The sequence below is a fragment of the Phacochoerus africanus genome, chromosome 8, assembly GCF_016906955.1.
Source record: "Phacochoerus africanus isolate WHEZ1 chromosome 8, ROS_Pafr_v1, whole genome shotgun sequence".
In the NCBI taxonomy this organism is placed as follows: Eukaryota; Metazoa; Chordata; class Mammalia; order Artiodactyla; family Suidae; genus Phacochoerus; species Phacochoerus africanus.
The window spans coordinates 54251376-54263861 of NC_062551.1; the positions used below are offsets into that span (position 1 = coordinate 54251376).

The 12486-nt window shown below is 54.0% G+C and overlaps 1 protein-coding gene across 1 annotated transcript; it reads right to left on the reverse strand.

Annotated features, from left to right (window-relative positions):
• Positions 1 to 2663: 2663 nt before the first annotated feature.
• Positions 2664 to 7479, reverse strand: KCNA7 (potassium voltage-gated channel subfamily A member 7). The gene is made up of 2 exons (XM_047789991.1): positions 6810 to 7479; positions 2664 to 4992 (listed from the first exon to the last, which is right to left on the reverse strand). Exons 1-2 carry the CDS (start codon positions 7350 to 7352, stop codon positions 4177 to 4179), a joined length of 1359 nt encoding a protein of 452 aa, XP_047645947.1. The 5' UTR covers positions 7353 to 7479; the 3' UTR covers positions 2664 to 4176.
• Between the last annotated feature and the right edge of the window lie 5007 nt (positions 7480 to 12486).

The following is a 12486-nucleotide window of genomic DNA, read 5'->3' on the forward strand; positions in this document are numbered from 1 at the left end:
AAGAACGTGCAAAGTGACAGCTGAAGGGAGATGCGGGGGAAGGCAGAGAGATAAGGGAAAAGGGGGACAGATTTCCAGACAAAGAGGGAGACAGAGACCCGAGAGGGAGAGAGACAGAGCGAGACACGGATCCAGACACGCAGCCCCAGAAAAGGGGACAGAATCCCACAAGCGGGACAGAGACCCGGAGAAAGAGAGACCTTAAGACAGAAGCAGATCAGAGGGGAGCTGGCCCTTCACCTCTCCCCCTGCAGCTATTTTCAGCAGGAAAGCTGACACTGCCTTGGGGGGGGGGGCAGGCTCATCCCTACCCCTCCTTCAGCCTAAATATAGCATGGCAAGGTGGCAGGAAGGGTGTCCCCGGGTTAGGGTGTTCCCCTCACCTCTCCCCAGTGCCCGCCAAGGCTACATAGAAGGCGGCAGCAGTTGTTTATTGGCCGTGGGGGACGGGCGCCTCCCAGTCTTTGAGTGTCCACTCAGGTCACTTTCCTGAATTCTCCATGCCCCCCATCCCTGAGCACCCCACATGCCCCACCCCCTACCAGAGGAACTCTGTGGAACTTCCAGCCTCTGAAGGGGCAGTGGGGGTGAGTGTTCAAAGAAGAGTAAATGGGAAAAAATTTCTGTCCCCTCCTCTCTCCTTGGGTCTCTGTGTCCCCCCCCCCGCCCCCATCTGGATCCCTGCCCCCCTCTGTCAGGGTCTCTGTCCCCCTCTGTCTAAGTCTTTGTCCCCCTCTGTCTAGATCCCTGTCCCGCTCTGTCTAGGTTTCTCTCTCCCACTGTCTGGGTCTCTGCCCCCCTCTGTCTGGGTCTCTGTCCCCCTCTGTCTGGGTCTCTGTCCCCCTCTGTCTGGGTCTCTGCCTCCCTCCATCTGGGTCTCTGTCCCCCTCTTCCTGGGTCTCTGCCCCCCTCTGTCTGGATCTCTGTCCCCCTCTGTCTAGAGCTCTGTCCCCCTCTGTCTGGGTCTCTGCGCCCTCTGTCTAGAGCCCTGTCCCCCTCTGTCCGGGTCTCTGTCCCTCTCTGTCTGGGTCTCTGCCCCCCTCTGTCTGGGTCTCTGTCCCCCTCTTCCTGGGTCTCTGCCCCCCCCCTGTCTGCGTCCCTGTCTTTGCCTCTTCTTTAGATCTCTGGTCTCGTCCCCCTCCTTGGGTCTCGGTCCTGCCGCGTGTCTCTCACCCCCTCCCAGGCTGCTGCCTCTCCTCTCCTGCTCTCCCTCCTCCCCTTGGGTGCCCCTGTCCTCTCTCCGTGTTGCAGTTCCTCCCTGGACGGCCTCATCCTATCTGGGTCCCGGTGCTGGGCTCTGTGCCTGCCTCTCAGACTCTGCCTCAGTGTCTGTCGCTGAGAGGGGGGTCTGTCTCCAAACGTCTCCGTTTCTATATCCAAATGTGTCGTTCTCTCCATTTCGGGGAGAAGTGTTATATTATTTAAAGGTTATATTATTTTTGACCTTTACCAAACGCTTCCCACAATCTGTACCTTCATCTCTCTGTATAAAAAAGGTGGTGGATTAAATCAGGGGTTCCAAGCTGAATTTCTTTCTTTTTTTCTTTTTCTTTTTTTTGCTTTTTTAGGGCCACACCCTCAGCATATGGAGGTTCCAAAGCTAGGGGTCTGATCAGAGCTACAGCTGCCGGCCTACACCACAGCCACAGCAACACCAGATCTGAGCCGGTCTGCGACCTACACCACAGCTCACGGCAACGCCGATCCTTAACCCACTGAGTGAGGCCAGGGATCGAACCTGCAAGCTCATGGTTCCTAGTCGGATTCGTTTCCGCTGCGCCACGGCAGGAACTCCACACTGGTGGCTCTAAGTAAGATTTCACTTGACCAGAAAAGAAAAGCAGGAATTAGAGCTAAAAATAACAACTCTCTGTAAACCACTGAACGGATTTTAATAAATTAATACAAGTACTTTGAATGATACCTGGCGCATAAGAAGCCGGACATGTGTTAGGGATTTCACCGCTCCCCTCCACATCCTCCGCCAAATATGCCCTTTTAGCACAGAAAGACCTCTGAAAAGGTTTCGCTTTGTGACCTCAGGTGACACCCTCCCCTCTGAGCCTGTTTCCTCATCTGCGAGAAACGAGACTGTGGGACTCGGGAGGTCCCGTGCCTACCAGCAGGCTGGTGGGGCCATGTGGGGTCAGGCAGCTGGCCCACAGTCCTGCCCCACCCCCACCCCGGCACCTGCCACGCGACCTTGGGAAGCCACTCCCATGCTCTAAGATGCTGGTCTCCCCCCAGGGAAAGAGAGTGGGCCCCGTAGCTTGTCTTAGGGACTTGTTGAGCTGCGGGAGGGTGGGGTGGCACACCCTGCCTGGGAATCCCTTTGTGATTCCATGGAATAGACTGTGTGTCGTGTGTCTCTCTCTGATTCAGGGGCACTGACTTTTTCCCGCCTTTTTCTTTTCTCTCTCTCTCTCCTTTTTTTTGTTTTGTTTTGTTTTGTTTTTTAGGACCGTGCCTGTGGCATATGGAGGTTCCCAGGCTAGGGGTCGAATGGGAGCTGCTGCAGCTTCCGGCTTACACCACAGCCACAACAACGCAGGGTCTGAACCGCTTCTACGACTCACACCACAGCTCACGGCAACGCAGGATCCTTAACCCACTGAGCGAGGTCAGGGATTAAACCCACATCCTCATGGATACTTGTCAGGGTCTTAACCTCCTAAGCCTCAACGGGAACTCCCTGGCTTTTTCTTTTTTTAGTTCTCTTTCTCGGGGTGCTCTGGTCTCTTTCCAACTCTGGGTCTCTGTCCCTCTCCCTCTGGGTCTCTGTCTTCCCCTCTCTCTAGGTCTTTGCTCCCTCTTTGGGTTTCTGTCCTTCTTTCTCGGGGTCTCTCAGGGTCCCTCCCTGGCGCTCTGCCCCCCTCCTTTGGGTTTCTGTCCCCCCCGACCCCTGTCATGTCTGGACAGAGCAGTTCCTCCAGCCTCCCCCTTCCCTTGTGGCTCTGATCTCCGTGTCTGGAAGCAAAGCCCTAGGGGAAGACCCACACAGAAGGGGTTTGAATGTCAAAACGAAGCAGGTGAGGGGTGAATGGAAGGGGCATCTCCGTCATCCTAGTTCACCCAGAAGCCTTCTGTGTCAACAGCTGAATCTACGGATACAGAACCTAGCCCCGTCCCGAGTGTCATGACACGGGACAAGCCAGTTCCATGGGTCTCCCAGAGTCCACACACCACATCCACTCCTTGATACATGATTCCTCCCCAGTGCTGTTATCCTTGGGTACTGGTGCTACCGCTAAATGCAAAACAAACCAACATGGCCCTATGGAGCTCACAGATACGGTCCGACTCAGTGACAGGACTCAATGACACACCTTGATGTAACGGTAACTCAACTCAGTAGGGCCCCACGAAACTCAAACCGTGGGATGAGCCAACTGAACTGGCCGTACGAGACTCACCTGGTTAGACAACTCATTACGACTCGACTCAACATGGCCCCGAAAAGCTTCCAGCCACATAACCCTGCACATTTCAACACAACGGAACACTGAAAGACTCCTACGGTTATACATTCCAACCCAGCTTAACCTAATGTGACCTAGACAGCTCGCGTTCTCTCACTCGACTCTTCGTATTTCTACATGACTCACAAGTTCACAGAACCTAAAATAACATGGCCCTAGAAGAATCACAAAGCCACGCAGTTTCCAACATCTCAACTCCACAACACCATGCATGAACACAAAATCAGTGCCAACAATGCCATGCGTGACCATCTTATTTGATCCGACATGGCCCTAGGGGACTCCTAAAACCACAGAATCCTGCACAAGGCAATTGGACAAGACTCACTTGACTTGCAACCCAACCCAACCCAACGCGGAACTTAGAAACTCACAAAACTGTGTGAGCAAACCTACCTCAAGGCCACCCCAGCAGACTCCATAAGCTTTGCACCATCCAATGCAATACAGACCAATGGAGCCTCCCCCTCAACTGGGCATAACCCACTGCCGTTCACTGTCACCGAAGTAGGTACCTGCAGGAACTACCCAACCACAACTCAAGAGCCAACAAGACCTTGTGTTTCCTGACTTCACTTAGTCCTTCCTAAACTCAGCGCCCTCCCCCCGACTTTCCCTTCTGCCCTTCCCTCCCTCCATCCCTCCCTCCCTCCCTCCCTCCGAGGAAGTATGAAGTCCTGCAGACCTCAACTGTCCCTCACACTTCGGTGACCATGTGTTTCCCGGGGGGGGCCCAGAGTGGAGGTGGGAGCTCAGGCACCTCGCCATCCACCAATCCGCCATTGACCTTGCCCTCCAGTGGGCCGCAGGGCTGCGTGTCCACATGGCTGTACATCCCAGCCTCTTCGTCATCTGTCTCCCGGTGGTAAAAGTAGCTGAAGTTGGAGACAATGACCGGCACAGGCAGGGAAATGGTCAGCACGCCGGCGATGGCGCACAGAGAGCCCACTATCTTGCCACCCACAGTGACGGGCGCCATGTCTCCATAGCCAACTGTGGTCATAGTTACCACGGCCCACCAGAAGGACTCGGGGATGCTGGTGAAATGTGAGTCTGCCCGGTCGACCTCAGCAAAGTAGACTGCGCTGGAGAAGAGGACCACGCCGATGAAGAGGAAGAAGATGAGGAGGCCCAGCTCGCGCATGGAGGCCCGTAAGGTCTGGCCCAAGATCTGCAGGCCCTTTGAATGCCGGGACAGCTTGAAGATGCGGAAGACACGTACCAGTCGGATGACGCGCAGGATGGCCAATGACATGGCTGGCTGTCCCACCCCCCGCTGCCGGGCCAGCTCGGTACCCAGTGCCACGAAGTAGGGCAGAATAGCCACGAAATCGATGAGGTTCATCACGTTCTTGAAGAAGGCTGCCTTGCTTGGGCAGGTGGCCAGGCGCACCAGCAGCTCGAAGGAAAACCAACAGATGCATAATGTCTCCACCACAAAGAACGGGTCATCGAAGGGCAAGCGAGGTGGGGGTCCAGGCACTGGGCTGGAGCTGTTCAGCCGGGCTGGGAACTGCAGGGAGGAAGGGGTTCAGGGAGGACCATGCCAGGGCTGAGACACACTGGAATGGCCATATTTGTTGTTTAAATATTCAACTACTTTTTTTTTTTTTTTTGGCCATACCCACAGCATGCAGAAACTCCTGGGCCAGGGATTGAACTCGAGCCACAGCGGTGACAACGCTTGATCCTTAAGCCACTGAGCCACCAGGCAGCTCCCAACCATTTCTTTAAAAGTTGGTCAATAGCTGCTGCCCCCAGAACCCCAGTGATCCAGCTGTCACAGACTCCCTCCCAGGACCCCAGGGATCCTCCCTGGAAGGCTGACTTTAGGGTCCCCGATCTTCACTGACAGGGCCTCCTGAAGTGATGCCTGAGGGGCTCAACCTTTTCCCTCCCATCATCTTGCTCCCAGCGTTGAATTTCCAGATGGGGAGGGTCTCAGCCCTGGCCCTACTCCCCAGTGCCCCGCCCTCCGCAAACCCAGCCCGAATCCACCTTATCTTTATGCTAAATCCCGGGCCCATCCTCTCACTGCCCTTAGTTCCACTCTATGATAAATGGATTCCTCCTTCTCCAGCCCTCCTTCCCTGTCCCCAGCTCTCCGTGCCTCCAGCCCATCCTTCCTATTGGTTAACTCCACCCGCAGAGACCACCCCCCCCCCGATGTTTCAGTATCTCCTTACAGCTCAGTTTTGAATTTTTTTTTTTTCTTTTCTTAGGGTGGCACTTGGGGCATATGGAAGTTCCCAGGCTAGGGGTCGAATCGGAGTTATAGCTGCTGGTCTACGCCACGGTCACAGCCAACACAGGATACCAGCTGCATCTGGGACCTACAGCTCATGGCAACGCCAGATCCTTAAACCACTGAGCGCGAGGGCAGGGATCGAACCCGCAACGTCATGATCACTCGTCGGATTCGTTTTCACTGTGCCACAAGGGGAACTCCCTGATTTTTTTTCCTTTGCCTTTTTTTTTCCTGCACCCACGGGATACGCTAGGGGTCAAATGGGAGCTACAGCTGCCGGCCTATGCCACAGCAATGCAGGATCCGACCATCTGCGACCTACACCACAGCTCACAGCAATGCCAGATCTTTAACCCACTGAGCGATGCCAGGGATCGAACCCACAACCTCATGGTTACTAGTCGGCTTCTTTTCTGCTGTGCCACAATGGGAACTCCTCAGTTTTGATTTCTTTTTTTTTTTCTTGCCTTTTTTCTAGGGCCACTCCCGCAGCATATGGAGGTTGGTTTCCAGGCTAGGGGTCTAGTCAGAGCTGTAGCCACTGGCCTACGCCAGAGCCACAGCAACGCGGGATCCGAGCCGCGTCTGCGACCTACAGCTCACAGCAACGCCAGATCCTTAACCCGCTGAGCATGGCCAGGGATCGAACCTGCAGCCTCATGGTTCCTAGTCGGATTCGTTAACCACTGAGCCATGATGGGAACTCCAGTTTTGACTTCTGAGTACACCTGTCTTCCTGTGCTCCTGGCCCTTCACAAGCTTGGTTTCTCACCTACCATATCTTCTCATAAGTCAGATGCTCCTGTTCAGATCCTCAGGCCCCACTCCATGAAGCTATGACTTCCGGGGCCTCCAACCTAGCCTTTAACGGTAGAGCCTCTCAACGCCCCTTCCTCACCAGTGATGGGCCAGGTCCTTCTCCCTAGGTGCCCAATCCCTTGCCCACCCACAGCAAGGCCCCACCTTCCCGATGGGCCCCGCCTCCCATTGCCCCTACTCCACCTTTTGATTGGCCAGGACCCCGTGGATCCCATCCAGCTCCTCCCAAGCCCCGCCTCTCCACCCAGGCCCCGCCCCCTCACCGGGCCAGCAGCAGCTGCAACAGCAGCGAGCCCCGGGCTGTCACGGTCATTGCGGAAGTCCGGCAGCGTCTCCAGGCAGAAGACGACGATGGAGACGAGGATGACGAGCACGGAGACGACGGCGAGCACGCGCGCGGCCTGCGAGCTCTCGGGGAACTCGAAGAGCAGCCAGAGCTGGCGCGCGAAGGCGCGGCGGGGCAGGGGACGCTCGGATGGCAAGGGGCAGCCCTCGTCCTCGCGCAGGCGCGCTAGCGCCGCAGCGCCCAGCCCGTAGAAGGCCACCTCCTCCAGGAAGACGTCGAGCGGCACGTGCGCTGGCCGCCGCAGCCGCCCGCCCGACTGGTAGTAGTAGAGCACCGCGTCGAAGCTGGGCCGGTGCCGGTCGAAGAAGTACTCGCGGCGCGTGCCGTCATAGAAGCGGCTGCGGCGCACCGGGTCCCCGAGCAGCGTGTCGGGGAAGCGGCCCAGCGTGCGCGCCCGGGTCTCGAAACGCAGCCCCGCCACGTTGAGCACCAGCCGCTCGCAGCAGCCGCACGGCTCCATGGCGCGCGCTGCCCCGGCGACCCGCGGGCGGACGTGTGGCCCCGACGCCCGACCCGGCCCGGCCCGGCCCCGCCTCGGCCGCCGCCGCCGCCCCAGCCTGGTGTCCGATGTCCACGCGTAAAAATAGCCCAGCCGTGCGGCCAGGGCGCGGGGGAGGGGGCGCCGTGACCCCCGCGGGGCAGAGAGCGGCGGCGCGCCCTCTGCTGGGGTGCCCGCCCTCCCACCTACCCCCCACCCCCAGCCGCTGCCGCGCTGCGCTTTCTCTGGGTCCATCCCTTCTTCGGGCCCCCTTTTCCTCTGTCTGCCGCTTAGGATCTCTGTCCTTCGACTCTCCGAGTTTCCGTGTGCGTGTCTCGTCTATTTCTTAACGAGTTATCTATTGCAGTCACAAATTCCCACCTCCTTCTCTTGTTTGTCCCTGCGACTGGCTTTATCTTCGTTTTGTGTCGTTCTGTATCTCTGATCTCAGAAATCTATCTCTATCTCTATGGGTCATGTAGCAGAATTTTGCCGTTGTAGGGTCATCTGTGTCTGGTGATTTCTCTAGTCTTAGTCTTTCCAGATCTTCGTCTTCGTTTTAATTCTTGTCTGTCTGTCTCTGTTTATCTCTCGTCTCCCTTGGTCTCTGTCTCTCCCCTCTGACTGGGACTCTTCTCTCATTATGCCTTAGCTCTCTGTCTCTGCCCCTGGATTTTCGGGGCTCCCCTTTGCGTCTTTCTCTGTATTTCTCTGTCTCCGGGCTTCTGGATGACTTGGGGTCTTGGAGTCGTATCTCTGAATCTTTCTCTGTCTGGCACTCTAGGTTGGCTCTGCCGCTGTCCTGGTGGTTGCCCTAAACTGGGGACGCTCCAGCAGCTGCAAACCACGAGCATGTTTCCCCCCCCCTCCCCCGCGCGCGCGTCTCGCCTCCCTACACACACACCCGGTCCCCTCGCTCGGGTCTCCCCCCAGGGTCTCCACTTAGATACTCTGCCAGATTTTCCGAGAACTAGCAAGGCCTGAGCTGTAGCCCTGAATAGTGCAAAAGGAGGCTGGGCCTGCCAGGAACAGGAAAGGGGTGGGCTTGGGAGAAGCCGCAGGGTCACTCGAAGGGACCGAAGGACAGACAGACGATGGCCTTCCAGCCACCGGTGTCCTATGACACTGCGTAAAAATAGAGCCATCGGATGCGCTTTGGGGGAAGTGATGGGGCTTGGTCACTGGGACTACTGGAAATGAGGCCCCGCGCGCCCTCTGCTGGAGAGAGTAGAGAGCGACACTAAAGGTTTCAACTCCCTAGGAATTCTGGCACTTTCTCTTCCTGTCTACAGTCTGAGATGCAATGTAATCATCCATACGGATTTTGGTGTCCCCGTCTCTGTGTTTGTGTCCCTCTCTTTCATGGTCTTTGGCCCTCCCTGTGTCTGGGCCTCTGTCCCCACATCTCTCTGGTTTTTTTCTTTCCCCTTCTCTCTGGCCCCTGTGTCCTTTCTTCTCCCTCTTCTTTCTCCCCATTCTCAGAGCCCACAGAGGCCCCTCTTTGTGGGTTTCTGAACTCCCGGTGTGAAGTGATCCCTCCTCCTCCTCCTCCTCCTCCTCCTCCCAGCAGCCCTATCTCTTACACCCTCTGAGCCTCAAGATGGGTGCTCCTTCTTGCCCCTTCCAGGCAGTTCTTCCTCCCTCAGCTCCTTTGAAGCTCAAGCTTATCCATGAACACCTGTTCCCAGCCCTCCTTAAAGAACTCACCCCTGGAGTTCCTTGGTGGCTCAGCGAGTTAAGCATCTGGTGTGGTCACTGCTGCGGCTCAGGTTGCTGCTATGACTCGGGTTCAGTGATCCCTGGCCTGGAACTTCGACTTGCTGCAGGCCTGGCCCCCCGCCCAATCATTCTTTTCCCTTCTGGCCACTCCCCCTCCTTCATGGAAGATTTTCTTTTTTTTTTTTTTTAGGGCCGCACCTGCGGCATATGGAAGTTCCCAGGCTAGGGGTCGAATTGGACCTGTGGCTGCTGGCCTATACGCCACTCCTCAGCAACATGGGATCCAAGCCGCGTCTGCGACCTACACTACCGATCACGGCAACACTGGATCCTTAACCCATGGAGCTATGACAGGAACTCCCAACACTTTTTTTTTTTTTTTTTTTTAAAGACTGCACCTGCACCATATGGGAGATTCCAGGCTAAGAGTTGAATTGGAGCTACAGCCGCTGGCCTATGCCACAGCCACAGCCATGTGGGATCCCATCAGTGGATCGGAGACCTAGGCAGCAGCTCGTGGCAATGCCGAATCCTTAACCCACTGAGGGAGGCCAGGAATCGAACCCACATCCTCATGGATGCTAGTCGGGTTCTTAACCTGCTGAGCCCAAACGGGAACTCCCAGATCACACTGTCTCTATCCATGCATCTGTTGATGGCAGCTTAGGTTGCTTCCATATCTTGATACTGTCTCCTCCTTGAAGCACTTGCCTTCTTGGCTTCCTGATTTCCCCCCTACATTTGCCATCATGCCTACTCTGTCTCCTCTGCAGTCTCCCTGCTTTATCTGGATTCTGATGGGTCTTAGGACTTGGTCCTTAGACTTCTTCCCTTCTCCATCTTCTCTCTTCTCTTAGCTGAGCTGATCCAGTTACATGGCTTCAAATACCATCTCTCTTCCAGTGACTCCCAAATGTAGGTCTCCAGTCACAAGCTCTTCCATGATTGCCGTATCTTCCAACTTTCAACTCCACAGCTCCATCTGAGTGGCAAACAGACACCTCCGGTTTGGGGGGTTTTTGTCTTTTTAGGGCAGCGCCTGTGGCATATGGAGGTTCCCAGGCTAGGGGTCCAATCAGAGCTGCAGCTGCAGCTGCCAGCCCATGACACAACAAAAACCTAAGCCCCCTAGCAATGCAGGATCCAAGCTGTGCCTGCAACATACACCACAGCTCACAGCAATACCGATCCTTAAACCACTGAGCGAGGCCAGGGATTGAACCCACATCCTCATGGATACTAGCCAGGTTCATTACCACTGAGCCATGACAGGAACTCCCAAACAGACATCTCTGACATGTCCAAACCCAGAACTCCTCAACAATCCCACTCTTCCCTTGGCTTCCCTCTCTAAACCATTGGCGCCATCAATCAGCCAGCTGCTTAGTCTACAAATCTGGGAGAGAGGATTATTATTATTAATGGAGGATTAGCGTCATTAAAATTTTTTCTTTAAGCTTGTTATTTTGAAATCATTTCAGAGTGACAGACAGGTGGCAAAAAGTAGTACAATTTTCCCACAAATCCTTCGCCCAGCTTCTGCCAATGCCAACTCCTTACATAACCATAGTACAATTATTTGTCAGGAAATTAACAATGGTATAGTACTATTAACCAATAATGTGGAGTTCCCATTGTGGCTCAGTGGAAACCAATTTGAATAGCATCCATGAGGATGCAGGTTCGATCCCTGGCTTCGGTGGGTTAAGGATCCGGTGTTGCCGTGAGCTGTGGTGTAGGCTGAAAGTCTACTGGGATCTACATCGTCTGGGAGCTACAGCTCTGATTCAACCCCTAGCCTGGGAACCTCCATATGCTGTGGGTGCGGCCCCAAAAAGCCAAAAAAAATAAAAATAAAATAGCAAATAATGTTACAGACCTTATTTGAATCTCACCAATATTCCACTAATGTTCTTTCTTCCTTTCTTTCTATTTTCTTTCTTTCTTTCTTTCTTTCTTTTTTTTTTTTTGTCTTTTTGCTATTTCTTGGGCCGCTCCTGCGGCATATGGGAGGTTCCCAGGCTAGGGGTCTAATCGGAGCTGTAGCTGCCAGCCTATGCCAGAGCCACAGCAACGCGGGATCCGAGTCGCATCTGCAACCTACACCACAGCTCATGGCAACGCCGGATCGTTAACCCACTGAGCAAGGGCAGGGATTGAACCCACAACCTCATGGTTCCTAGTCGGATTCGTTAACCACTGCACCACGATGGGAACTCCCTATATTTTATTTCATTTTTTTTGGTCTTTTTTAGGGCCTTTCCCGCCGCATATGGAGGTTCCCAGGCTAGGAGTCTAATCAGAGCTGTAGCCGCCAGCCTATGCCAGAGCCACAGCAACATGGGATCCAAGCCGCGTCTGCAACCTATACCACAGCTCATGGCAATGCCAGATCCTGAACCCACTGAGCAAGGCCACGGATCGAACCCACAACCTCATGGTTCCTAGTTGGATTCGTTAACCACTGAGCCAATGACGGGAATTCCTGTTCTTTTTTTTTTAAAGAATGCAAATTAGGTCTGTCCGTCTCTTGATCAAAACCCATTAGTAACTTCCTATTTCATTTCCAATAAAATCTGCCCTCTCTCTCATGGAACACTTTATTCAGGCAAGGATCCGCAATGGCTGCTACAACCAGGATAAGAGGAGCTTGGGAACAGTAGCAAAGTCCCACTGCTCAGATTACCAAGAAGAATATGTACCTTTGCCAGGAGAGATCTGGTAGCTGGCACCCTGACCAGGTGACTAACTCAGCATCATAATACCAGGACCATCTGACATCAGGCACTTCCAGATGTGATGAAATACCAGACATGATGTAATACGAAGTCTGCAGTATCACCCGAGTAATGTTCGCCAAAAATGTTCAATATCAGTCTATGAAAACCTTTAGACTCAATTTCCAGTTTATGGGCAAAATGGGGATAGTGGAACGAACTAAATTCCACGAGGAAATAATCAGACAAAGCCAGAATGCAGGGCATAGGACTGCACACCAAACTCGGGGGAAAACAACAACATAACGCAATGTGTGTGTGTGTGTGTGTGGTGTGTGTGTGTGTCTATTCTATATTAAAGAGACGAAAGAGACATGATAACCAAATAAACGCGTGAACATTGACTGGCTCCTATTTCAGATTAAGATAGAGTTCTCATGGGTCAACTGGGAAAATCTGAATAGGGGCTGGATAAACTTTCTAAGAGGTGAAAATAGCTGTGTTGTTGGGCAGAGGATGCCATTATTCTTAGGAGACATGCTGAAGCATTTAGAGGTGCAGTGTCTCAGCCATTTACTATCTATCCAATGGTACTGAAAAAAAAATACATTATTAAGGTGGGTTTAGCTTTATTTTTCTTCAAACTTTTTAATTTTGAAGTAATTTTAGAATTATGGAAA

Excerpts from the sequence above, each read along its gene's own strand:
- KCNA7 (XM_047789991.1), bottom strand. The coding sequence starts at position 7,352 with ATGGAGCCGTGCGGCTGCTGCGAGCGGCTGGTGCTCAACGTGGCGGGG. Across the intron at positions 4,993-6,809 it reads TTGCAGCTGCTGCTGGCCCG|TTCCCAGCCCGGCTGAACAG; the intron begins GTGAGGGGGCGG and ends TCCTCCCTGCAG.